General features: G+C 54.5%; 1 protein-coding gene across 10 annotated transcripts in view; it reads right to left on the bottom strand.

The window, feature by feature from the left end:
* Positions 1-374: 374 nt before the first annotated feature.
* The window catches only part of ZFYVE28 (zinc finger FYVE-type containing 28), a 159,638-nt gene continuing 133,874 nt past the window's right edge, over positions 375-26,138 (bottom strand). For 9 of the 10 annotated variants that reach the window (XM_072804075.1, XM_072804058.1, XM_072804057.1 and 6 more), the window contains 5 exons: positions 6,706-6,839; positions 5,140-5,256; positions 3,934-4,038; positions 1,985-2,088; positions 375-1,629 (listed from right to left, as the gene is read on the bottom strand). In XM_072804075.1, coding sequence (XP_072660176.1) covers positions 1,498-1,629; positions 1,985-2,088; positions 3,934-4,038; positions 5,140-5,256; positions 6,706-6,839 — 592 coding nt within the window. In that variant the 3' untranslated portion in view covers positions 375-1,497. The remainder of the gene's footprint in view (positions 1,630-1,984; positions 2,089-3,933; positions 4,039-5,139; positions 5,257-6,705; positions 6,840-26,138) is intronic. The other variant, XR_012019927.1, reaches the window with a different exon arrangement.

Here is a 26,138-nt window from a genome sequence, read left to right as displayed (position 1 = left end):
CCCCAGGGCACTCCAGAAGGCAGCCCCTAGGTAGGTGGGTGGCCCAGCCCTGGATCAGGGTGGGGGGTACTCCAAGGTGGGGGGTCCAAGAGCACAGCCCTCAACACACACATAGGCCAGGGGTCCAAGCCGAGGACACATGAGAAAAGGGGCTGGGCAAGTAGGCAGGCAGTGGAGACCCCGGAGCCCTCACAGGGCATGGAATGGGGTTTTTGTGAGGGGGCAGCCTGGCCACCCCTCACCTAAGGGCTGGTGGGAGCCCTGAGCCTGTCCCAAGAGTGCAGAAGCCCCATGCTTCCTAGGGGAGAACGCATATTAGCAAGAACACCACCACTTCCCAGACAGAAAAAGAAGGCCACGTTCACATCAGAAACGAGTGTCTGCAATCCTTAAAGAGATTTATGGAAATGGCTTCGAATTACAGCATTTAGAAAATAAAAATAATCTCAATACATAATATTCCCTCTGTTGTATACTTCCACCCCAGAAGCCATTTCTGTGCATGTGTACACACTGTTCAGCAGTAGTTGGATTTTCTTATAAAAGAAGCAGTAGTGTGCCATCTCTAAAAATAAAGCTGCAATCGTCACTGCAATGTGAAGCCTGAGATTTAAGCCTGAGGTGTCCGTGCTAGGGCCCGCTGGCTGCCTCGGCCCAGGGGCTGGGCCAATCCAGGGTCTAGGAGGTGGGCCAGGGTCCCCTGGGAGAGGGACAGAGGGGAGGGGGTCATGGTAGCAGGTGGGCAACATCCAGTGGTCCTTGGCCCCTGGGAGCCCGGGCCCAAGAACCTGGGGAGCTGGGTCTCAGCGTGGTATGGGCAGCCGTTTGCCCCCATATTGTCAGCAGGTGGGCACACTCGGGCAGGGGCTCACCTGCTGGCCTGGAGGAGCTGGGTGTATATCTGCATCTCCCCACCTGAGAATAAAGAAGATGCCTGTTGTCTGGCCAAGGTCCCCAGGGGAGCAGGGACGGGCAGCGCTGGGGAACAAGGGTGCAGCCATGGGCTCAGGGCAGGGAGAGAGAATGGGCAGTGCATGGGGAAGTCCTAGGGGACCCTGAGGCCTGGCCCCTTTCCTGGAGGTGTCCACCTTCTGCCCAGGCTTTAGCTCTGGGTGCAACCCCCACTTCCCCAGGCAAGAGTGGGCTCTTCTACCTCAGGGCAGGGCTCAGCGGGCTAGGGGCCCAGGGGCAAGGGGCAGGCAGGACGAGAGCCCACCCATGCCCAGGCAGCCACCTGGCAGCCCTGGATACCCCCACTGCCTGAAGCCAACCTCCTGTCAGCTCCTACAGCTGGCTGGGGGTCCCCACAAGTCAGGGGGCCAGGGTGGGTGGGACGGAGGTGCTGGACGTTCTGGAAATCTGGGCAGCCTGCAGCCTCCTCCAGTGGGGGTGGCAGCAGTTCAATGAATGCAGTGAAAACCCTCCCACAGCCAGTGGCACCTCCTTCCTGGGAGTCCTTCAGGCCCTGGCTGGTCTGGGGAGTGCCAGGGCTGTGTGTCAAATGCCCGCCTTGTCGCTGTAGAACGGTGTGACGTGGAACATGTAGCAGTGCGTGCACACGCGGACAGGCTTCACCTGCCCATAGCGGGGCAGCGGCGCCGAGTGTGAGGAGCAGCGGGAGCAGAAGATCTGGAATTCAAGGGCCAGGTGGTGGGGACCGTGAGCCAGGGTCCCCAGTAGGCCCCCGACTCTGCACCTCACCCCTCCCGACCTCACCCCTCCCTCCGAAACCAGGCAGGGCATTAGTGGTGGGGCTATGCAGGACCAAGAAGTGGGACTGGGACCCTCAGAAATCCTGGGGCTCCGTGTCTGAGGTCCACACCCTGTGCCAGGTCAGAGTGGCACCCCAGGCTCAGGGACGTCTGCACAAAGACCCTCAAGGCCTTGTCGGGCTCCTGGGGCATTCGTCCTGACTTCTGAATTCTGTGCACAGCCCCCTGGGGTGGCTCCAGCCATGGTCCCTGGGCCACCCTATCCCTCTCACCTTCCCGCAGCTGCGGCAGTGGTGCTTCCGGCGGATGACAGTGAAGGGCGCTTTGCATGCAGTGCAGAAGCCACAGGCCTCATCTGGGACCCATTCGGGTGGATCTGTGACAGTGAGAGTGCGGTCAGCCAGAGGGAGCTGTGTGGGGTGCCAGCGGGGAGCAGGTGGGCTGGGGTGGGAGGCAGTGCGCAGGCGCCTTGGGCTGGATGGCCTGGCCCTCCTCCTCCCTCGCCTCCCCTGGACCCCCTTACTGGCTACAGGCTACAGTCTCAGTCTTGGGAGACTGGCGGCATCACACAGATGGATGAGGTTGGTGGGGAGCCTGTCTTGTCAGCACCTCACCTGACAGAGCCCTTGGGCAGAGGCAGTGGCTGCAAAATGAAGAAATCACCCCCTACCCTTGCTCAGCTCTAGGCACACTCTGTGGGGGCCTCAAGTACCCCCAGCCTTGCACCCCTGGCTCCAAAGCAGTTCTTGGGCTCTTGGGGTCCTGGAGGCCCAGGGGGACACCCAGCTGCCTCCTCCCTGACATGCGTGCAGGCCAGGCTGGGCCAGGGGCCACCTCCTCCTTCCATGCCGCATGTGGCCGGGTCCTAGCTCAACTCCTGAGGCCCTCGCTGACAGAAGCCTCTATGGAGATCTGCTCTGGAATTTGGGAGGCACGTGAGCACGGGGTGGAGTGGGTGGGCTGCCATACACAGCGAGATGGGCAGTTTCTTCTCATTTCAGGCATCTAGGTGACTACAGCATGCCAGGCCCTAAGGCTAGCACCAACAGCCATGGGGGGCACAGCATCTCAGATCCCTCCCCCGGGCCACAGCATGTGCTCAGAGGTGGTCTGTGCAGCCTCACATGGCCCCCAGGCTCGATGCTCACGTGGGCACTGGCCTGCATCCCTAGGCCCCATCCTCAGTGCCTCCAAACAGAGCTTGGCAAGGCTGCTGTCCAAGAAGGGCCTGGGGTCCCCTGCCTCCCTACTGCCCTGGAGGATCTGCCCTGTTCCCTGCCTGCCTGCACAGAACCAACTCTCCCAGCTTACATTCTGGGCCCAGTCAGCTCATCCCCACACTGCAGGGAGGTCGTCTCTCATGCTTGCCATCCCCTGTGTAAAATCTGAGGCTGGCCCCAGGGAAATCCTGGATGGCAATGCTAGCTCCTTCGGGCCTCATTAGGTCAGGGCCTCCCGCTCAGACAGATTAGGCCAGACACACTCCTGGAGAGGACTCTAAGGGTCCCAAGGGCTTCCTGGGCCTGTCCAGGGGTGCCACTTCAAGGAGGAGGCTGGGCTGCAACCCACAGGGAGGATGTGACCCTTGCCTGTGCACTGGGCAATGCAGTTCATTACATTCACATTACGCTCCCTGAGCAGAGGATTCCCAAGCTCCTATAATAGGTGCTTTGTACCATCATGTATGATTTTCTAGAACACTGGGGCAAGGAGCTTGTGCTTCTCCTGACACCCCACGCCCATAGCCTCTGGCACCTCCAGGGGACTGGGAGGCACCAGGAAGGCCCTGAGGTGGGTACCAGCTGGGTCAGCTCTGAGGGCTGTGACCTCAGGCCTATTGTGAGGTCAACCTCAGCCTCCTTCTGGGCCCCATTCACGTTTGATGCCTGGGCAGGCCTGTGGCTACCATCCATCTTGGCACCTCTCCTAGGCCTCCAGCCCCTTCCAGACTCCTGGGGGGGCCCCACTCCCACAGATGTGCTGCCCGGCATCCCCAAGCTGCTCTGGTCACTAAGCCACCAGGTCCCCAGAAGGTCTGACCTCCAGGAGGCAAGGTCCATGGGCTCCATATGAGCACACATTGTAGTCTGCAGCCCTGCAGGGAGGGAACCCCAGTTGGAGCAGTAGTGCTGTCATGAATTCTGCATCCAGGAAAGAGAGGGGACAGTCCAGATGGGGTCCTTGCCCCCTGCCCAGCACACAGCACAGACTCGACACACACCTTCCAAGTCCCCATCCCGGGTCTTGGCTGCCAGTTCAGAGGACGACAGGGTCTCCTGGCACAGGGCACAGTCTTCTAAGGCTGCACTCCGCAGGCTTTGGGTCACTAGAAGAGAAAGGAAAGGGAGAGGTTGATGTACAAGCACGGGTCCCAGTAGGCCCACCCGCATGTGGGCAGCAGTGTGGCCAGCAGGGGTCAGCTGCCCTGTAGCCAGCCAGCAGGCCCCCAAACCCCAGAGCTCCTGCACTGTCTACATGTGGGAAGGTCCCCCCCGGCTGTGATCCTGAGGCAGCAGGTGTCAGGCCTGGACAGAAGCCAAGGAACCTGCCATCCTTGCTTACAGAACTGCTTTGTGTCACCTACGTTTTCTGAATCATGATGTTTCAGGAAGCAGCTCTGCCCAGAATTTCCTGACAGGCTGGTGGTTCAGATACCAGGAGGCAGAGCTGGGGTGACTGCTCTCTCTCCTCCCCACTAGCTAGGATGTTCCCTGCTGGGCAGGGGGTGGGCTCTAGGGCTGAGCAGGATACCCTGTGTGTCCAGACGCCCTGTGAGGACAGGCAGCTTGCCCCGAACAGGTATCTCAGCCCAGGGCCAGGGGAGGATGAGCAGGGGTCAGGCCCCCTCCCCACCCTATGCACATGGGAGTATGCAAACATACGTGTGTGAGTGCATGTCTGTGCCTGAGATGTGTGGACAACTGTAAATACGTGAGGAAGGTCATAGGCAGCCACAGGTTATAAACGGCCATTTCCCCCATGGAGAGGGGACCTAGGTCCCCTCCTTGACTCTGGGCTGGCCTCTGACAGCTCCAGCAGATGGAATTCGGGAGAAGTGACTCTGTGCCACGTCTGGTCTCAATTTTAAGGGGAACGGCATAGCCCCTCCCAGCCTGTTGGCCTCAGGAAGTTGGGTGACCTTGCTGGGGCTCCTACAGGGGGAGGCCAAGAGGTACTGCAGGCCACGGCCTGTGCGTGTGGGGTTGGGAGCCATCTGCAGAGATGCCAGGGCAGGCGGCCTCCTGAGGCCTGTGCCATGTGCCCATTGGTCCCTAGCAGGGAGCCTGGCAGTGCCATGTGGGTTCTGGCTGGAGTGGGGGGGGGGGACATGTAAAAGCTAGGTGGCTATGTAGGGCTGTATGCACATGCTCAGGGTGGGGAGGTACAGCTCCCGGGTTGGCACAGACAAGCCCTGGGTGACACTCACCCTTCTTTAGCTTCTCTTTGTCATCTGTTTCTGGCTTGGTGGCCATGACCTCAAAAAGGGTCTTGAGAATACTTCTCAGGTCACTGGCATAGTTTGTCTGCAGCTGGTCAGCTACCCCTGGAGAGGAGGACAAAGAGAGGACAGGTCAAGCCAACCAGCCACAGAGGCTCAGTGCAGCAGCCAGCTGGATGCCACCACCGCTGCCAGAGCTCTTGGCCCAAGACTAACACGCCCTCAGGTTGGCCAGGGCCAGAGGAGGCTACCCAGCCCCCCGGCCACAGCTTGGCCCAAGTGAAAGCTCAGGAGTCAAGGGAAGGAGACTTACAGACAGCCCTGCCACTGGCCTTCGGTTATCCTCTGTGCCCTTCATTCTTAGGGTCACAGCCATCACCCCTGATGGTCCAGCCTCTCCCTGAGGGCTGAGCCTGGAGCCCCGCTGTGGCCAGCCCACAGACACAGTCTCACGTGCACCGAGATGCACCCCTGGCCCCTGGCCCCTAGCAATCACCTTGGCGGCAGAGCCCCAGTGGGGATCCGTGTGACTAGGGGAGCAGAGGTGCACCCCCCACAGCGGGTGCCCAGTGCCCAGCCTTTTGCTCTATCCCTAGAAGCTCCCCAATAGGAGAGCATGTCCCCACCCTCACTGTAGAAGTCTCTTCCCTCCCTAAATGAGGGTGTTTCTCAGTGAAAAGCCAGGTTAGGTCTCGGCTGCCAAGTACAGCAAAGTGAGGGAAAAGTTGCGGGCACCCCACAGAATGGGAAGCCCAGTGAGCTGTCCCACCAACAGTGGTGCCATCAGCGCTTCTGGAGGATTTGTACACTGGCAACTGCACTGAGCACCTGCTAGGCACAATACTTCCTCCACCCCCCCAGACAAACCTGTGTGAACTAGAGCTGAGTCACCTGAGTTCCGGTGACTGGTCCCACCTGGCTTGGCTCGGCAGTGCCCCGGTGCCCTCGGCAGCACGGGACAGCCCTGGTTCTGCAGGGACTGCCAGGCCACAGGCAGCATTCCTGCCCAGCGGGCGGGCCAGAGCGGGCTGCAGGCCAAGCACCGTCTGAGCCCATCTCTCAAGGGTGGGGGCGGGAAGGGCAGGCAGGACGCCAGGAAGGGGGCTTCAGCGCACATGTTTATGCTTTGAACCACATGGATGTGTTAGTTATTTTAAACACAGGGCTAAGAGAAGCTCACGCCCTCTGAACTCCCCAGGGGAAACAAGCCTGCAGCTAGGTTGCCTCCCCTCCCCCAGCAGGTAGCCATCCCTAGAGAAGGAAACAAAGTTGGGCAGGGCACACTAAACACTGAACCACCAACTGGACAGAACCTCCCTCATGGGTGGCTGAGGCCCCCACGGGACCCATGAGTCCCCAGTCACACCTGGGGCCCTAGTGAGGACTTAAGTCTTCCTCCCCACTGGGTTGGGGTGAAGAAATGACACAGGGGTGGGGGGAAGACCCCAGATAAGGTGGGAGGGACCTGGCACCCCCTGCATCCTGCACCTTGTCCACCTGGGCGCTGCCCACCCCATGGAGCTCTGCCCACCCCACCCCAGCCCAGCCGGGCACCTGAAATGCAGACAAACAGGCGGTGGATCAGGTCGTGGCTGCCGTGGAACCTGGACCGGATCTTCTCCCTTGTGGCCACGGGGGCTGCGTCCAGCGCAGTCTTGTCTGAGGAGCAGGATCTGTCCGTGGAGCCACTGCCAAGGAAGGAAATACAGGATGCATGGGGTGGGGGTACGGCCAGGGACTTCTGGAACTCGAAAACCCATGAGTGAGAACAAAATGCTCTCTGCCTTGGAGGTGCCTAGTGCACGGGAGCTGAGTATCGAGCTTCAAGAGCTTCACAACGTTAGCAGGATGTTAGCAGCGTCCTGATGTCCTGAACCTAAGGAGCCCCTGGCACAGTAGGGCTTCTGACCCTGCCCCTGCCCTGCCCATCAGCTTTCACTCTCAGCTCCTGCCCTCTCTGGGTGGGGTGTAGACTACTCAGTGCAGACTCACAGGGTCATCTATCATCCGGATTAACATTATCTACTGACTTTCTCCTAAGGGAGATTCGACTCACCTACTTACACCCTATGCGGTGAATGGTGGCCCCCCAAATATGTGCCCACACCGTGACCTCTGGAACCGGCAAGTGTGACTTATTTGCATAAAGGGTCTTTGCAGCTAGAGAGGAGAAAGTCATCTTGGATTATCGGGTGGCCCTAACCCAAGGACAAGTGTCCTCATGTGGGGACGCTGTTGGACAGGAGAGCAGGAGGGTGTGAGGCCAGGGTGCAGGGGAAGGGAATGCGGCCACAGGCTGAGGGGTACCTGCAGCCCTAGAAGCTGGAAGAGGACCCTGCCCCAGAGCCGCTGGAGGGGATGTGGTCCTGCCCAATTTCAGACTGCAAGCCTCACTAAGGTGAGAGGGTGAATTCCTGTTGTGGGCCAATGTTGTAGGACAGAGTCCTGCCCCCACCATATACATATTTTCCCTTGTTTTGCCCAGTGGCTGCCAGGCCCCCCTGGGGGGGGGGGGCATCCATCACTCACCTCCTCTCTTCTCTCTCCCATCTGTCCTACAACCTAGGAAAATCTCTCCATTTTGCTTTCCAACCTTCCCCCTGACGTTTTAATTATGCTCTCCCTGTTTCACAGATTCAAGCCTTTTATCTGTCTGGAAATATTCATTATAATTCGTTTAAAAGTTGCAGACCGCTGCCCACACCACCTCCTCTTCCTTCCAAGTAGAGAGTTAGTCTGCTGTCCACGCCAGTGGCCTATCTCAGCACCTGGGGTCCTTGGCTGTCTGTCTGCACCTTGGAGGGAATTTTGCAGGGGGGCAGCATGAGCTGGGGCTGCCACCCAGAAGCATGCGGTGCTCTGCCTCTGTGGTCCGCAGACATGAGCGGATCTTCAGGGTGGCTCAGGGGTCGTGCAGTGGCCAAGTCAACAAGGTGCCATGTGGGCCCCCGATGCACGGTGGAGAAACACAAACCGGCCCCAGGTCTATGCAGGGGGGTGCACCCTGTGACGTAAGACCAGGAAGAAGCACAAAAATGTGACACCCCCTGGCCCACCCAGTGCAGGGGAAGGCCAGGCTGAATGGGGCTGCAGGCTCTGTGGGCTCCCCACCTTCATCAGGGGCTGTGTGCGCTTCACCCAGCATCTAACATTAAGGATTATTCACTTTGAGCATCTAATGTTTCACTGGAAGGTGGAGCAGCCAAAGCAGACTGGGGCTGGGCTGGCTGACACTCGGCTCCCTCCTCCTGAGGAACAGGGCCCCTGACTTTTGGCTCGGGGGCTGGGGGACCTGGCTGCCCCCTACCTCCCATCCCTGCCCTGGATGCTGAATAAAGAAAGAGCATTCACAGTGTCACCGGCCAGAATCCTCAGCCTCAGGTGACAGCTTTGCCCAGAAGATTTGGAAGCAGGGACCCAAACCCAACACAAACATTCACGGCAGCATTCTTTCCCAGAGCCAAAAGGTGGACAGAGTCCAAGCGTCCATCCACAGGTGAATGGATGAACAAACAGGGTCCGTCCATGCAGTGGAACATGATTCAGCCAGAAGAGGAGGTTGTGTGTGTGCCGTGAGATGCAAGGCCAGGAAGACATGAGGCTGTGACACGGTCACATCGTGGGTGACTCCACGTATTTGAAATGTCTAGAAAAGGCAAATATATAGAGACGGGGGGTGGAGGAGGGCGGCCAGGGGCTGGCGGTGGGGAGATGGGGAGCCCCTACTAATGTGGATGGGGTTTCCTTACGGGGTGATGGAAGTGTGACCGTAACTGCAAGCACATGAACATACACTGCGGTGTACTCTTAAAACAATAAAGGAATATTTTTATTGTAACCATCTAACAAACTCATATACAGGAAAGAGCTCACAAGCTAAATGCCTATCAACAGTGGGTTGGCTCAACAAATTCAGTTGCATCCATACAATTTCCACCTTGTTTTTTTTTTTAAAGATTTTTAAAATTTACTCGTGAGAGACGGGGGCGGGGGGGGGGGCGGGGGGGGGCGGGGGCAGAGACACAGGCAGAGGGAAAAGGAGGTTCCATGCAGGGAGCCTGATGTGGGACTCGATCCCGGGACTCCAGGATCACGCCCTGGGCAGAAGGCAGGCACTAAACCGCTGAGCCACCCAGGGATCCCCACAATTTCCACTTTGTAGAAGGATAGTTAGATGCTATAAAAGTTAAAATAGTAAATAAAAAATAGTATTAAAAAATTAGAGATATCATATGTACATAGTGAGAGATGGGGAAAGATGATCAAAGCATTAATATCATCATATTTATCTGAATAGTAGGACTACGGTGGGATCCCTGGGTGGCTCAGTGGTTTGGCGCCTGCCTTTGGCCCAGGGCGTGATCCTGGAGTCCCGGGAGCGAGTCCTGCATCGGGCTCCCTGCATGGAGCCTGCTTCTCCCTCTGCCTGTGTCTCTGCCTCTCTCTCTCTCTCTCTCTCTCTATGTCTATCATAAATAAATAAAAATAAATCTTAAAAAAAATAGTAGGACTACGGATAAATTAGTCTTTTCCAAAGTGTCTTCTATGAGCACGTGTTACTTCTGTCATCAGAATAAACATTATCTTGAGGAGAAAGGACGTGCCTGCTGGCAGCAGATGGCACCACAACCCTGCTGTGGTGGGAGTCTGTGTCCAAGCACAGGTAGAGGCGGCTCTGGGGGCACCCTGGGGGTTCAGCCCTGTAGCCCCAGCCTGGCAGGCCAATGCCACGGAGGCCGTGGATCCTGAAGCTGGTGGCCCCCTGAGACTTGGGCAGAGTGGGGGTACGGGGATGGCGGGGACCCATGAGGACACTAATCCTAGGTGGAGAGACTACTTTAAAGGCTGAGGGGAGCCAAAGAACAGACCTCAGGAGGCAGAAGCTGGGACCTCACCTGGGATGTGAGCCTACACCTTGTCTGCGTCTGCTTGGTCCCAGGGGCCACATGGATGGTCACTATTTGCACACTGCCGATGGCCAACCCTTTGGAAGAGTGCTGATTGTTCATGGGCCAGTGGCAGGCACGGACCCATGCTGGACACACTGCAGGCTAATGGCAGAGGGGCACACCCCTCTACAGGGAAACACCCTGCCTTCCCATGCACCAGCATCTGCCAGGGCTTGCCCCTTCCCCTCTGCCCACAGGCAGCAGGCTGACAGCTTGGGGACTGTGTTCAGAGGCCAGGCCCAAGGGCTACTGAGGAGCCCTGCCTAGTTCGGCATGCCCACTGGGCAGCCCCTGGCAGATGCATGGAGGCAGGACTCACCCTAGGCCTCAGAGGAGCCCAGCACCAAGGACTTGGCAGGTACAAACTTCCCTGGACACACCAGGGGCCACCTTGGGAGCTGCAGGTCCTACCAAGATTACCAAAGGCCCAGGACAAAGAATCTTTCCAAACGGAAGTTAGAACATGTCCACCTCTACTTTCCAGTTAGTCCATGTAAAAGCAAAAAGCCTTACTGAAGCTTCTAGGGCCTTGCAGAGTCTGGACCCTTCTGTCCACCTCCCCTCCCACATGCTTCTCAGACTTTCTCCTTGCTGTCCCGAAGAAGCCAAACACATTATGACCACAGGGCCTTTACACAGGTGTCAATGGGCCCAGAATGCCTCTATCTGGTATGCTCTATTGGAGGCCTTTCCTTGACCACAAGCAGGAACCATGCCCACCCCTCCACCCCAGCTCTCTTCCTACCCCTACCTGCACAGTGTTCCTCAGGACACTCAGCTCCCTGACATAGCATGTGTGTGCCGACTCTGTGTCTTACTCTGGGAGAATACAAGGCTGGCCCAGCAGCAACTTCTTTGGTTCATTGCTGTATGTCCAAAATCAAAGGCAGCCCCACCCCTCACAAACCTCCCAATCTGTGTCTGTTAAACAAATAGTATGAATTCATTAGTCGGGGGGAGACCTAGAAGTGGACTATCTGTGGGAATAAAGGCTTTCTCCGTGGCTGTGATGCTAGATGGGCTTCAGCCTCTAGCAGAGCCTCCTCACAGCTCACAGCTTCGGAATGCTGCCTTCGTTGCCTCTCTCCCGTGAAGATGGCTTTGATGCAATGGCTCCCCTGGGAGGAGTGAGAGAGCTCCCCAAGAAATGCGTCCACATCAAACCCCCAGAACCTGTGACTGGACTGTCCAGGGAGGCTCCACATCTGACCATGATGATGACAAGGGTCCTTGTAAGAGGAGCAGAGGAGACATATGGAGAGGAGGCTGCGTGTGGCCGGAGGGGAGCTGGAGGGAGCGCCGGAAACACCTGGAGCCAGGACTGGAGGGAAGGCTGCTCCCCTGGGGCCTCCAGAGAGAGCATGGCTCCTGATTTTGGATTTCACCTCCAGAACCATGTGGTTTCCATTGTTTGAAGCCCTGGCATGGGGTAGTTTGCTTCTGCTGCCCCGGGAAGCCCATTCAAACCCAGAACCGGCCTTCCAACCCCAAGTCCTTCTCTCACCTGCTGGGCTCAGAAAGTGTTCCTCAGGCAGAGTGGACACCAATGGGCCCAGTAAGAAAAGGCAGATCCCACGTGGAGGACACCAGTGCACACATGTGTGTGTGGCAGTGAGAGGTGGGGCTGTCCTGCCACTGAGGACACAGTGGTTGTGTGTGGCAGTGAGAGGTGGGGCTGTCCTGCCACTGAGGACACAGCGGTTCCTCCCAATGAAGCCTGCTGCAGAAGAGGCTGTCACACTAAGCATAATTATGGTTCGACTCGTTTAAGGGAGTCTAAGCTCACAGTCAATGTTTAGACTTCTGGGAAATTGCTCTGCTTGTTGTGTTCATGCCACAGATGGTGCGGTGACTGCTGAGCATGGTGTGGGACGGGGCGTCTCCACGAGGGTCCTGGTGACACCTACTGGCTCTGGCTATGAGGTGTGGCTGGAGGTGGGTGTGGAGAGCAGAGGGGCTCGGGCTGCCTGGCACCCTGATGTAGCAGGTGAAGCTACTGCGCCAAGTGTCTGCCCAGGGCAGAATCTTGCTTCCCCTTGGCATCCTGGGCCAGGAGTCCCCTGCCTCGCTAGGGCCATGGAGACAAGGCGTACCTTCCCCATCCATTAAATCTCTCACAGGTGGGCTTGAGGGCAGGGATTTGTGTGTACCTGTGAATGTGCATGGGAGTGTGCAGTATGCACTAGCGCATGTCTAAGTGTGCTTGTGAGAGCGAGAACACACATGTGCATGAGAATGTGTGTGCTCACATGCACAAGTGCCACCCCCAGGGCAGCGGCTGCACAGGCCACCGATGTACCGGAGACCGAACACTCCTCCAGAGTCACTGAGCAGGGACAGAGGGACAGGACCGAGCATCCACCCCACGAGCAGCCACCTCACACACTCGCACACCCCTCCTCCTGCCCAAGCAGCCTTCTGTGGGCACCTCCTCTGAGGCCCCACACTGCAGCCCAGCCCAGCCGTGACCCCAGGCCTGACTCCACTTGCCCTGCAGAAAAGCCCACCTCTAGAGTGTGTCACACCCTGGCTTTTCAAAAGATGTCACATATCTGCCTATTATCCGTGCATTCCTTCAAAAATGAATCCTGTCATGTTTTAATCTATATGAAAAGATTTAAAAATGAGATCCTAGGTGTGTATATGTGAAAGACCATCATGCGAGGAGACACCGCAGTTCACCAGGCTGAAGTCCACCTATGTCCCTGTCCTGGTATCCAGTGCGTTCACCAGGGCAGAGTACATGCTCCCAGCCGCCTCCTCTCTGCTGCTCCATGTGGCTTCCCCAGGGCCTGCCAGTCCCAGGGAGGGCTGAGGTTGCCATACACCACCAGGAAGGAGCCTGGTCCTCACCGGCGGCTGGGGGTGAGGACCAGGACTGAGGATCAGGCCCTCAGAGGGAGCGGGGAAGCTGTCACAGCCTCAGGGGGAGACGAGTGTGACACCAGAGTCCATGCACTCGGCTCCCGTGACCCCACAAATGGCAATGGTCTCTGCGTGCACACTCACACCCCTCACAGGACACTGAGGTTCCTGAGCACACTCCCAGCCCTCACAGGACACACAGTGCCATGGAAGGCTCCTGGCTCTGCCCTCGTCCCTGGGCCTCACTGTTCACCCCCCTAAGTGGGGACAGTAACCTCTTGCCCCTACAAGGATAGAGACCATACTCCGAGGGGATTGTGCCAAGCCTCTGGCAAAGACTGCACACAGATCCAAGCACCGTGGGGTCCCCAGGTGCTCCAGGTGCGGCCCACCCCTCTGCTCTCTTACCTGCACTGACCACCTTCCCTGGGTTCCCCCAGCTACCAGAGAAGCAGCAGCCTGTTCCCACCTACGGAGTCACAGACCCCTGAGGGACCCTGGGGAAATCATGGAGGCCTGCAAAAACTCTCAGTTCAGTCTAAACAACAAGTGTAAACGATATACTGAAAACTAGCCTACTTCCCCATTTCCTCTAATTGAGGATCATTACCTTTGGTGTTCCAAGAGATGGCCAGCGGTGAGCAATGAACTCCTTTATGTCTCCCACACTCTCCCCTTCCCAGTCCAGCGAGTCCACAGACTCTTGCCCCACCCAGGCTGGTCAGCATGGTGGGTCTTGCCCTCAGGGCTCCCGTCTGGGAGGCAGAAGCATGACACCTGTGTCAGCCAGGGGACTGCCAACATACAGCAGGGAGGGCTTCCTAGAGGAGGCAGCATGGTCGCAAAGAGGCGTGCCCCACCTGTCTTTGAGTCCATGAAGGTCCCCAACCTCCCCACACATGGGGCCCACAGCAGCTTAGGACACCCCCTAGCCTTGGGCACCCTGGCTTGGCAACTGCTGCCTGCAGAGTTCTGGCCCAGTTCCATCTTCTCACCACCCTTCTGGCACAGCTGCTTGTCAAGTCCACACATGCCCCCAGGTTCAGTCTGTCCTGTGGGGGGCATCTCTGGCAGACTCTGGCCTCAGGGCCCTTTCCCCTGGACAGCCACCAGTCCTGGCGTCTGAGAAGTGCCTGCCCCTCTCCCACCCCAGCCATGGTTGATGGACAGGGGTCTCTACCTCCCCCAGGGAAGTGCCCAGGAAGGCCAGCAAGGAGACTAGTAGGCACCCCAGCTCTGACAAGACCAGGCCCTAACCTGTGACATCAGGTAAAGTTGGGGTTGGGGTCACCAGGCCCTGAGCTGGGTCCTGGGGCCACGATGGACCAGCAGCATCTGCCCTCAAGGGGCTCCGGGCTGGTGACAAGAATGATACCCCCAGGGGACCTCACACATGGCTGCTTCCCCAGGGGGAGGCCCTGCCATGGGAGGGGGGGCCTGGGCCTGGCCTGGGAGTCATTAGAAGCTAGACACAGGCTGAAGGCTTCTGGCATCATCCCCTCTGCTGTCTGCGCAGGGGAAGGTGACCTTCTCAGAGCCTCAGTTTACTTGTCTGTAAACCGGGAAAACAATGCTTCCTATGCAGGGTCCTCTGTACAAAGACACACTAGAGCACACACGGTGGGGGGCAAGGCCGGTGGGCACTTTAATCAGCCCCATGCTGGGAAGCCCTGGGCCTGTGACACGGGGCTGATACACAGCCTCCCCAAAGGGAAAGGGGTATGAGGCTGGGGTGGGGCAAGCAGCCAAGAAGCTGTGGTCCTCAGCAAGACCTCGGGGCCAGGCTCCAACACTGCCATTGTCCAAGAGATAAGCCCTTGGAGGGTCAGGCAGGGGATGGGTATCAAGCAGGACCAGCCCAGGAGTGGGTGAGGGTCTGTCCCACACTGTTCAATGGGCACATCTCCCCGCAGCAGAGCCCCACGGTGAAACAGTGGGACCCAGACCACCCGAGGCCATGTGCCAGGCTCCCAGATGCCCATACGCTCAAGGACTGCATTTCCTGGAAACATCCTCTGGCCATCACTATGGATGATGTTCATCCAGAAGGACACAGGAGCACAAATGCCCCTGCAGGGCTTGTGGGGGGCAGCCAAGGAGCCTCGGTGAACCCCCTTGTCACCAAAGGCTGCTCTGTGGAGGTGCTGAGGAATTTCCAGGGACCCATGGCCTCCCAGACACAGAGGACAGATCATAGACATGCTACCTAGTGCCCACGGTCCTCACTGAGCCATCCCAGCCCCATGACTGACAGATGGGGTCCCTTGGCCAGCAGGTGCACCTGGGTCCTCAGAGTTAGTCCCCCAGACACAAGCCATAGGCTGCGCTTGAAGAGGAAGACCACCCAGGCCTGTTCCTCTGGAACCCAGAGGAAAGGAGATTCTGGCGGCACTCAGGTCCATCTGCCCGAAGTGACCACAAGGCTGCTGGTACCTGAGCAGGGTCCGTAAAACAGGGTGCAGACCCACCTCCTGGGTTGGGGAGGACCTGATGCCATGGTGCCTCTCATGCTGCCGTGCCGAACCTCCATTTATCCCACAGCTGCCCTGACAGGTCCTGTGTGTCCCCAGGCCGTGGCACACTATGTCTAGCTTTTTCCACTTATGAGACTACAGCTCTGTCTCTGACAGCCTCCAGGAGGCATCTTCCAAAGCCGGGGCTGTAGTGTGTGTGGGGGGGTGCTGCAGAGTCTGGAGGGCCCCAAAGCACCCACTGCCACTTGTAGCTCCTCCGAATGGGCCTCTCCCCTCCTGTGGGCATGCTGCCCTCACCTGGCTGCTACCTGGGCCCCGGCCACCTCCTCCCTCCATGGGGAGGGGGAGGAGCTGTGGTCTGGCTCTTCTGGGAATGCAGCACAGCCCAGCTCTGGAGAAGGTCCCATGGCTGGGTTATGAGAGTCCAATTTTATATTATTCCCTCTTAATACAGGTGCAATAGGCATATACTCTAGAAAAGCCAGGAAACATAAGCAAAAAATTATGTGTCTATGTGTATTTTATAAATATATGTGGTTGTCACATAAGCATAGGGGACATGTGTTACCCTCTGCTCTTGTACCTTGCACGCTTTTCCTGAGCTTTTGATGCTTTTATTTTTTAAGATTTTATTTATTTGAGAGAGAGAGAGAGAGAGACAAAAAGAGACAGAGAGAGCACAAGCAGGGGGAGAGGCAGAGGGAGAGGGAGAAGCAGACTCCCTGCTGAGCAGGGAGCCCAATACAGGATTCAATCCCAGGACTCTGGGATCACGGCCTGAGCTGAAGGCAGATGTTAACTGACTGAACCACCCAGGTGCCCAAGTTTTTGCTGCTTTTAAAAGCTCTCAGAGCAGAAGGCTCCAAGGCTGGTGAACAAAGCAGTGGGTGAACTTGACTGCAGATAGTGTCCTGCTCTCCCTTCTGCGCCACACTCAGCAATTGAATCCTGTTTTCTGGGGACGCCTGGGTGGCTCAACAGTTAAGTATCTGCCTTCGGCCCAAGGTGTGATCTTGGAGTCCCGGGATCGAGGCCCACACCAGGCTCCCTGTGGGGAGCCTGCTTCTCCCTCTGCCTGTGTCTCTGCCTCTCTCTCTCTGTGTCTCTCATGAATAAATAAATAAAATCTTAAAAAAAAAAATAGAACCCTGTTTTCCGCCTCCGTGGAGATGGGAGGGAATGCTGTGCTTGAGGAAGTGACTGTTCAGGCAGGGATTCTCCTGGTCCCAGGGGTGGGGCGGTGGTGGAGGAGACAACCCTTTTAGGGCGCTGCTGTGGCCACAAGGCAGCAGTGAGGCCGTCCCCTGCATCCTCCACTGCACTCCTGCTCAGAGTCCTGGCTTGTACCCCTGCACCGTGGAAGCCCCAGATATGGAAGGAGCAGGATGCTGGGCAGAGTAAGGAGGGACAGGCCCAAGGACCACAGGGAGGGAGGATGGGACGGTTGTACCTGAGGCCCAGTACGGCAGGCCTGGACTCTGTTGGTCCTCCTCCCCTGGAGCTGCCCCTGCAGGGCAGCCCCCTAAAGCCATGAACATCCACACACCACACATACAGGTTGGGATGAGCACATGGATCCTGCCCAGGCTGGGGGACAGGGGTGGGCAGCTGTGTCCATACCAGAGAAGTGGGGCTGGACCGCCGCCGGCACATCTTTGTGGCTGCATCATGCTGAGGGGCAGCAGCCACAAGAGGTCCACTGCAGGGGCAGGAGTCTGGAGGACAGAACCCAGGATATGAGAGACTGGACATGAACCCCAGTGCCGCCCTCCAAATCCTGGGGTGTCCCACTGAGGCCAGCTGCCTTCCAATGCTTGGCAGCCCCTCATTTTCACTGGAGCCAGAGCCACGCCTCCCCCAGCCATGGACCTAAGTCATCCTCCAGCCTAAGGGATCTGATGTGGTATGGGGGCTGGAAGGATGGACCAAAGACGTGACACTGGAGGCTGGGCTCTGGAGGTGGGCCCATGGGTTCTGCAGTTGGCCCCCAAACTGGAATCAGACAAATGCGAGAGGGACTGCCACAGAGGAGGGGCTCTGAGCTGCTGTTTCAAATCTATGAAGCAGGGATGGCAAAGAAATGCTGCCACAGGACTCAATGAGGCCACTGGGCAAAGTTCCCCATGAGTTTCATCAAAGGCACACAGTGACATGGTCTAGCAGGGACAGGAGGGATGTCATAGCCGAGAGGGACGGGACAGTGACCCAAGGAGCAAACAGGGACCAGAGGCAGGAAATTGCAGAGATCATCTAGAAAGCTGACATAGGTAGGGGTGCACAGAGCCAGACATGGGGCAGGGATGGGGCAGATGGCCTGGGGCCAAAGAGACCAGGAGAGCAGGGGGTCCTGGGACCCTAGGCAGAGGACCATCACCCAGCTATTTGATATTACCTGCCTGAGGGAAAGTCAAGAGGGTGGAGTGGGGTCAGAGGACAATGTGAATAAACTTCCACTCACTGAGTAAGTTGAACAAACCTACATCTAGTAAAGAAATTGAAACTATAGTTAAGAACCTTCCCATGAAAACTCTAGGCCCAGATGGCTTCAGTGAATTCTAACAAATATTTAAGGCAAAAATGGTACCCACTCTACACAAACTCTTCTGGAAAACTGAAGAAGTGGGAATGCTCCCCAACGCAGCCTGGGATCTCAGCTTTGTTCTCATATCCAATCCTGAAAAGGACATTGTGAGAAAAGAAAGTTGCTGCCTGACATTCCTCATAGTCAGATGCAAAATTCTCAATGAAATTTTAGCAAATCCAAGATAATAATACATAAAAAGGATAATACCTAGTGGCCAAGTGAGGCTCATCCCAGGAATGTAAGATTAACTTAACATCTGAATATCAACCAATGTCATTTGTCACATTAACAAACTAAAAAATAAAAACAATCCTATCATTCCAAAAGATGCAGAAAAAGCATTTCAGAAAACTCATCTATTCTTGATTTAAAAAACTCTCAGCAAACTGGGAATAAAGGAGAACTTCCGGGGCACCCGGTGGCTTAGCGGTTGAACTTCTGCCTTTGGCTCAGCTTGTTATCCCAGGGTCCTGGGATCAAGTCCCACATCAGGCTCCCCACAGAGAGCCTGCTTCTCCCTCTGCCTATGTCTCTGCCTCTCTCTCTGTGTCTCTCATGAATAAATAAATAAAATCTTAAAAAAAAATAAAATAAAGGAGAACTCCCTGAACCATAAAGGGTGCCTATGAAAATCCTACCACCAACAGGAGATACTAAATGCTTCCCCTCTGAAATTAGGAGCAAAGCAAAAATATCCTGTGTCAACTTTTCTATTCAACATTGTACTAGAGGTCCTTGCCAGGGTACAAATCTAGAAAAAGATGTAAACAACATCCAACTGAAAGGAGACATAATATTGGCTTTTTTTCACAGGTGACATGACCATCTATAGGAAAGCTGATGAATCTTCCTAAGAACTACTATCACTAATAAAGTGAGTTCAGTGAAGTTGCAGGAGACAAGACTAATATAAAACTTAATTACATCTTCCTCTATTAGCAATGATCAATTGGAAATTGAAATTACAAAACAAATATCATTTACAATAGCATTCAAAAATAAAAGAGATAAATCTGACCCAACAAAGATGTGCAAGACTTCTACAATTTTTCTTCTACAAAAACTATGAAACTTTGCAGAGAGAATGAAAAAACTGAATAAATGGAGAGATAAACTATGTTCATGAACTGGAAAACTTGGTATCATTGAAGTGTTAATTTTGCCCAAGTTGATCTATAGATTCAACAAAATTCCAGTCAAAGTTCTAGTAGGCTTTGTTTTTGTTTTTTGTATAAATTGACAACTGGTTCTAAAATTCATATGAAATATAGAGGACCCAGAATAACCAAAACAACTTTAAAAAAGAAGAAAGTTATAGATTTATCATACCTGGTTAAAACCAGGCTCATTACAAAGCTACCTTAATAAACAAACAAACAAACAAAAAAACAACAAAAACCAAAAAAAAAAAAAAACCAAAGCTACCTTAATCAAGACAATGTGATATTGGTGTCAATATAGACAGATGAATGAAACAGACTAGTGACTCCAGAAATAAACCCACATATTTATTGCTGAGTGACTTGACAAAGATGCAAAAGCAATTCAGTGGTGAAGGGATAATCTTTGTCAACAAATGGTGCTGAAACAATTCACCTCACACCATATACAAAGTTAGCCCCAAATTGATTAGAGACCTAATGCAAAAACTAAATGTATACAACTTCTAGAACAGAAGAAAAAACCTTTGTGACTATGAGTTATAAAAATAATTCTTAGATAGGACACCAAAATTGCAATCTATGAAAGAAAAAAAGTTGACAAATGGTGGACCTCACCAAAATTAAGGTCTGCTCTTCAAAAGATACTCAGTACGAGGACAGTCCACAGACTGGGGGAAAATATTTGCAAATTATATCTGAAAAGGGAACGCTGAATGAATGAAGAACTCTCAAAACAATAAGGAAACAACCTAAATGAAAGAAACAGTGAAAGATTTGAATACTCTACTGTTTCATCAAAGAAGACAGGCTCATGGCAAATCAGCACGTGCAATGATGCTCAACATCATTGGTTCTCTAGGACATAAAGATTGAAACAGCAGTGGATACCACTTTATGCCATCAGAACAGCTCAAGTTGAAAAGCCTGACACCCTGGCCTTTGCTGGACCTACTGCCTGGGGCACATCTCCTCTTTCCTCCTCTTTCCCCCTCCCTCATTCAGGTCTCAGATAGGTCACCACCCTGGGGAGGCCTCCCCTGATTGCTCTGACTGCAGGAGCTGCCCCAGAGCCCATCTATCACTCTTTATCTTATGAAACGATTTTACCTTCTTCCTGGCACTGGCTGGTGGACAGGGTGGGGCGGGTGGGGGAAAGAGGGGAGCAGAAGCCAGTGGGGTAGCTGACAATAATGCAAGCAGAGGGAACAGCAGGTGGGAGGAAGATGTGAGATGTCTAGAGTGCAGGGAGGCAGCCACAGCTGGAGTGGCTGTCTGGAATGAGGTGGGCCATACTAGGTGGGGTCACTGGGGGCAGAAGCCAGGATGGAGCTGTCCTGGGTGCTGAGTCACCCTGCGGTCACAGCTACCCCTCAGCCAAGCCAGCTCCACACCCGGCTGTGAGTTTGGAAAAAAGATTCTGAGAGTGTGAGGCCTGTCAATGAGAAGGTCAGCACCCCTTGCCCAGTGCCTACTGTATGCAGCCACTCTACCTGGCCTTATAGGGTTGTTGCAACCCCTGTGGGGTTCTAGTGGCGTAGGCCTTAGTCACTGTGCTGGCTGCAGGTTGAATGGTGGGTGTCGGGTGGGGGCTTAGGTGAGAGCCCAGCCCTGACCTGCTCTCTGACCTCACACAGTGCTTGGCTCCCAACCTGCCCGGTGTCTGCCATGCGGCCCCATCACTTAACAGTTGACTTGCTGACAGTCATTATGCCTAATCTGGTTTTCAAGAGTCTAATTAATTCTAAGTCCTTCTCTATTTTTAATCCACTCAATCATTCTTGTTTTTCCTCCCAGGGACGTGACGAGGAGGGAGGCCTCGGTACTCTTTGCACCATAGTAAAGACACATGCCACAGGATGGATGGCCTGCACCCAGCGTCCCACCCCAGAACGGCTCTGGCAGAAGCAGCAGTGATGGGCGTGTCCCAATGGGGCAGACATGCTGCTGCCCAGGGTCCCACAGCTGCCAGAGGGCAGTTGGGCTAGGCCCAGCCCCACAGTGTCACCCCATCCCAGAGCTGGTCTTCTGACAAGCCCCCAGGAGGGTAGAGCAATGGGGCAGGCAGCGCCAGGCCAGGAAACAGCTCCTCCATGCCTTGGGTCACTGAGTGGCCAGTTGGCCCAGGTGGCGCACAGTCCTTTCTACTCCCATGCCTTGACTCACATCCCCTTACCTTTGGGAGTGTCAGCTCAGGACTCATTCTCTGGGGCACTTCCATCCCTCCAGAGTGGCCTCACGAGGAGCTGAGGCTATTGATCATACACTGTGATCACACAAACCATGTGCCCCTCCAAGTTTTGGAGGCCAGAAATACCAGTAGCCTTTGGACACAGACAAGGCCTCACCCCGGGCAGGGGCTGATCCCAGGCAGAGAGGGGGTAGCCTGACCCTATCTGCTAGAGGGAAAGCTGACTGGGTGATGCGTGCACACAGCACATCAAAGAGCCAGCCCCATGCCTCTGGGGAAGGTTTCCACATGACGGAGGTCTCATCACTCACCACACGCTTCTGGAAGAAGCTTGGTATAGCCATGTGCTGCCCTCCCCTGGGCTGGCCATGGACATGAGGTCCCCAGGGATCTCAAACGGTTCCCTCCATATGGGGAGAAGTGTTCAGGGGTTGCTGAGCTGGGCTCTGGGAAACAGGATGTGGCTCCTCTCTGCAGCCATGGCTGCCCCCGGGGGCTGGACCAAGGGCATCCCCAGGACCCTGGTGCCCTCAGCCTGGGTCCCAACCCCAGTAATGGGCAGAGTTGCTCAGGGGAACCCCAACAGGGCCACAGCACAGAGGAAAGCCAGGCATCTGCTGGAGAAGGAGCCAGACCGCCAAGAACCAAGTTCAGTGAGGAGGTGACACTGGAGGCTGGAGCTCTCCAGAGTCTGTCAGCTTGGGACAGATCACACCACCAGTGTGGAGTGGAAATTAGGCCCAGGAACCATAAAACCAGTGATGCGATAGGGAGGTAAAGTCAAGGCTGGTAATATCAAGATGGCAAGGAACAATGATGGGCCATGGCACTGAGTAATAATGGGTGAGTAACAGCAAGGAATGAGGACAAGTAACAACAAGGAAGATGTGGAGTAATCAGAAGGAACAATGTTCTGTAGCCTCTTGGCTCCTCCTCCAGATGCCACCTGAGCTGGGGACTGTTTTTAGCCATGTTGCAGCCAATCAAACAGAGGCTTGGGGAGGCTGAGTTCACGCATCCACCCCACAGGTGCCCTCCCTCCTCTGGACCCACTCTCCCTCTGCATTTGCATGTGGTGGACATGTGGTGGACACATGTGGTGGATATGTGTCCTCCAAGACCACGACCCAAACAGGTGAGGATGGACAACAGGTGAGCTATGCCAGCAATCCCCATCTGCAAGGAAGGAGCATGTATCACCTGCTTAGAGCAGAAGCTCAGAAGCCTGTACCAAGGACAGCCCTTCCAGATTCTTATCATTCTACCCCAAACGACAACCTGGGAGGTCCATCAATTGCATGAGGGAGAGGCAGGGGACCACCAGCCAGATTGTTAAGTGCAGCTAAAAAACTGAATAAGGCAAAGTAGGCCTCCAGGGCAGGACAGGCACCGAGGTACCCCTGAGTCAGAGACTCAAGTAAGACCACCTATGTGTCAGGGTGGCGGCCATCAGCCCCTGATGGTCACTCTCTCCGATACAAAACAACCTGGACCTCTGAAACTGGATCAGAGTTAACATTAAAACAAAAAAACAAAAAAACAAAAAAAAACAAAGAAAGAAAGAAAAGAAAGCCACAGGACATGAGCAGAAAGGCAGAGTATTCCCCAATCTTGGGGTGGGCAGGGATGGCAGGTGCACAATCAACCAGAGAAAAAAGAAAAGTGAGAACCACACATTTTCTCTAGAATTTTTATAAACGTAATTACACAAAACAAAATGAAAGGCTTCTGTAAATCAAAAGGCATCAACACATGAAATCAGAAGTAAATCTGCCCAAAGCAGATGCACCAGGCAGAAGGAACACTTTCAAGGCAGTAAAAAAAGTCATGAAAATCTAGCCGGAAAGCAGGCAAGAGACAGGAATGGTCACTTCACGCCTGGATAAGGTGCCATGACACAGAGAAAAGGACACAGGTACCAGCCATCAGAGGAAAGTGAACAACAGCAACTCCCAAGGCTCAGGGCTCCTGCAGCTGGGCGCATGGAGACACACCGACACCATATGTGATACACCAGGGGCACCTCTGCAATCCGACCAGACGCCGCTGTGAGGCTCAGAAAGAGCTCCAAAGACTTTTCACATCTTTGCTCTGGGTGACCCTACCAAGGGTCGGTTCTAAAGAAATAATCCCAGAGGCAGACACAGAACCATAAGGGACTGTGGCCACAAGGCTAACTTAACACAGAAAAAAATAATCGAAATGGGAAAATGTAGAATAAACTAGATACGTCCTTATGTCCTTAGGATATAGTAGAATTCCATGGAAATAGTGTTTTTCAAGAGCTTTACAGAGAAATGACCATAAGATAGTGTTTAGTGAAAAAAAACCTGCTCATAGAATTTAGGAGGACTTTTATTTCCTTCTGTTTTTCTTCTTATATTTTCCAAATTTCTGCAATGAGGGGGGGACCATGTTTATAATAAGAAAAAAAAGAGCCCACGATATTTTTAAAAGAAGGCAGCAGGATGGAAACACTCTAGTCAAATGTCAGCAGAAAGGACGAAAACAGATTTAAGGCAGGCCGCGCTTCCATACTGTAGACAAGTGGTTCATTCAGGCTTCAAGAGCATGGAAGGTTCTAGAACAGTGGGGTAAGTCTAGACAGGGGATAACAAGCTTCTAAGAAATGCTAACTTTCCCTTTAAAAAGCTCCTAACTTTTCCTGAAATGACAGGAGAAAAGCCAGTACAAAGAAAAGAGCTAAAGAACATGTGATTCTAGAACATTCTGCCCAGGACTCTGCTGGGGGCCATGTCCTGGCACCACTCTGGCCACAGCACTGATGGAATTGGCCCATCATGCAGTGGGATAAACGGAGAGCCTGTGGGAAAGCCCGAGAGGGGGCTTCTCCAGCCCAGACCATCTGGTCAGCTGAGCAGAGACCCCAGTGTCTGGTCCCTCCACCTGTCTTCTGCTTGATCAGGAAAATATGCTCCCCGTGTCCTCGGGACAAGCAGATCCTCTGTCACAGCTCCGCAGGCTGCCTGCCTAGACCAACTCTGTGTGGATCACAGAACTTGAGGCTGCACTTGAGTGACCTCCTTACGAGATTGTGGGACAGAGAACTGGTGAGCACAGCGCCACCACTGCTGCCTGCCCATCACCGGGGCTGCAGAGGCACCTGTGGGGTGGTGGAGAGGCAGGAGGTTGCCAACCAGCCACCTTCTCCAGGCAGTCTGAGCTGAGGCAAACACTAGCCTCTCCATCTGCTGGTGGAAGGGATAATCACTTGCCCCTGAGCATGAGAACCACGGTCTTCATTGTGAAGCCTTGGGACGTCATGACAACAGCAACACCCCAGACTTCTAAGAATCTTCTGTTAGAATTGTTGGAATTTTAGCAAAATTCCCTTCTGTGTGAGGCTGGTCTTTTGTGTCTGTCCATTTTAACGGTACCCTTGCTCTGTCACCTCCACGTTGTCGTTAGATCACACTCTATGAGGTCAGTTTATGACGTAAGCAGATGGTGCTGCTGATGTATTCATGGCTGGGGGACCCCATGCACCATCTGCTGACACCTGGCTGACCTGATTCCCCCTGCTCCTGGCACAGTGGGGGTGGGGTGGGGGTGGGGGAGGCATGGGGGGGGGCAGCGCTGTCCAAGGTCCTGGCCCAGCATGGCTGCTCTGATCACCTGGCCATCTGCCACAGTCCTCCCTCCTCAGGCCCTCTGCACCTTCTGGAAAAGCTTCCCTGGAAGACGGGACTGTCTCAAGGCCACGGTAGGGCTTCTCCTTTGCTCAGCTCAGCTTCAGCATTTGAGCTAAGTTGGATAGGGCCTGGAAAGCTGTCTTCATGACACAAATAAGCAGTGTCTACATGGGAAACGTCAGGAAAGCAGGAGACAGGGTAGGTGTCCACCAGCTGGACCGGAAAGGGCGGCGGGTCAAACACTGAAAAATCCATGTATCCTGGCAAGGAATTTCTGGTGATTTCCTGTCATCTCTGCAGAAAAATGATTCACTTACTAATCCACTCCATGCAGTGGGTCAGAGGACTTGAGGAAGAAAGCCACCCAGCAGGTTGCGAAAATTGTTCATTCCTCTGGATGTGGCTGAGGAAGATGGGCTTGCATCTCAAAAATGGACTTATCAGAAATAGGATGAGACATCTGCACTGTCTGTACAGCAGAGTCTGGCACAACCCCAAGGCCAGAAGCAAGACCTGACCGAGGGCACGCCGGCTCAGCCACACAGGACTCACATGGCTGGACAGGAACATGAGCACATCTCTGGAAACCACGACAGACAGGCCTTTAGGCTAGAGGCTGGCGGAGCAGGGCAGATGAAAGTGTTTGCAGGATGAGGCCCTTAGCCAGAGAATGGGGGGGAAGAGGGATGTGTGCATGTACACTGCTTTGCTTAGGTTTTTAAGATTGAAAGGTAAACTAAACTGGACATATCCTACTTTATTTTTTAAAAAGATTTTATTTATTTATTTGACAGAGAGAGAGAGCATGAGCAGGAGGAGAGACAGAGGGAGAAGCAGGCTCCCCGCTGAGCAGGGAGCCTGATGTGGGACTCTATCCTGGGGTCCTGGAGGCATCTGAGCCAAAGGCAGATCCTCAACCATCTGAGCCTCTGGGGCGCCCTTGGATATACCTTACTTTATAGATTTGACTGGGAACCATGCAAATATTTGAAATAATTATAAAATTAAAATAAGTATAAATGGCAATCTCTATACATCTCACACTAAACGGAGTAAAATGCCCTGCTGTACCAAGGGCACAGCCTCAAAGAGAGGAAGGTCTCGAGTGAGT

This window comes from Canis lupus, chromosome 2 (genome assembly GCF_048164855.1).
Source record: "Canis lupus baileyi chromosome 2, mCanLup2.hap1, whole genome shotgun sequence".
Lineage (NCBI taxonomy): Eukaryota > Metazoa > Chordata > Mammalia > Carnivora > Canidae > Canis > Canis lupus.
The sequence above is the reverse complement of the archived record's forward strand: the minus strand, read 5'-3'. Positions and strand labels throughout refer to the sequence as shown.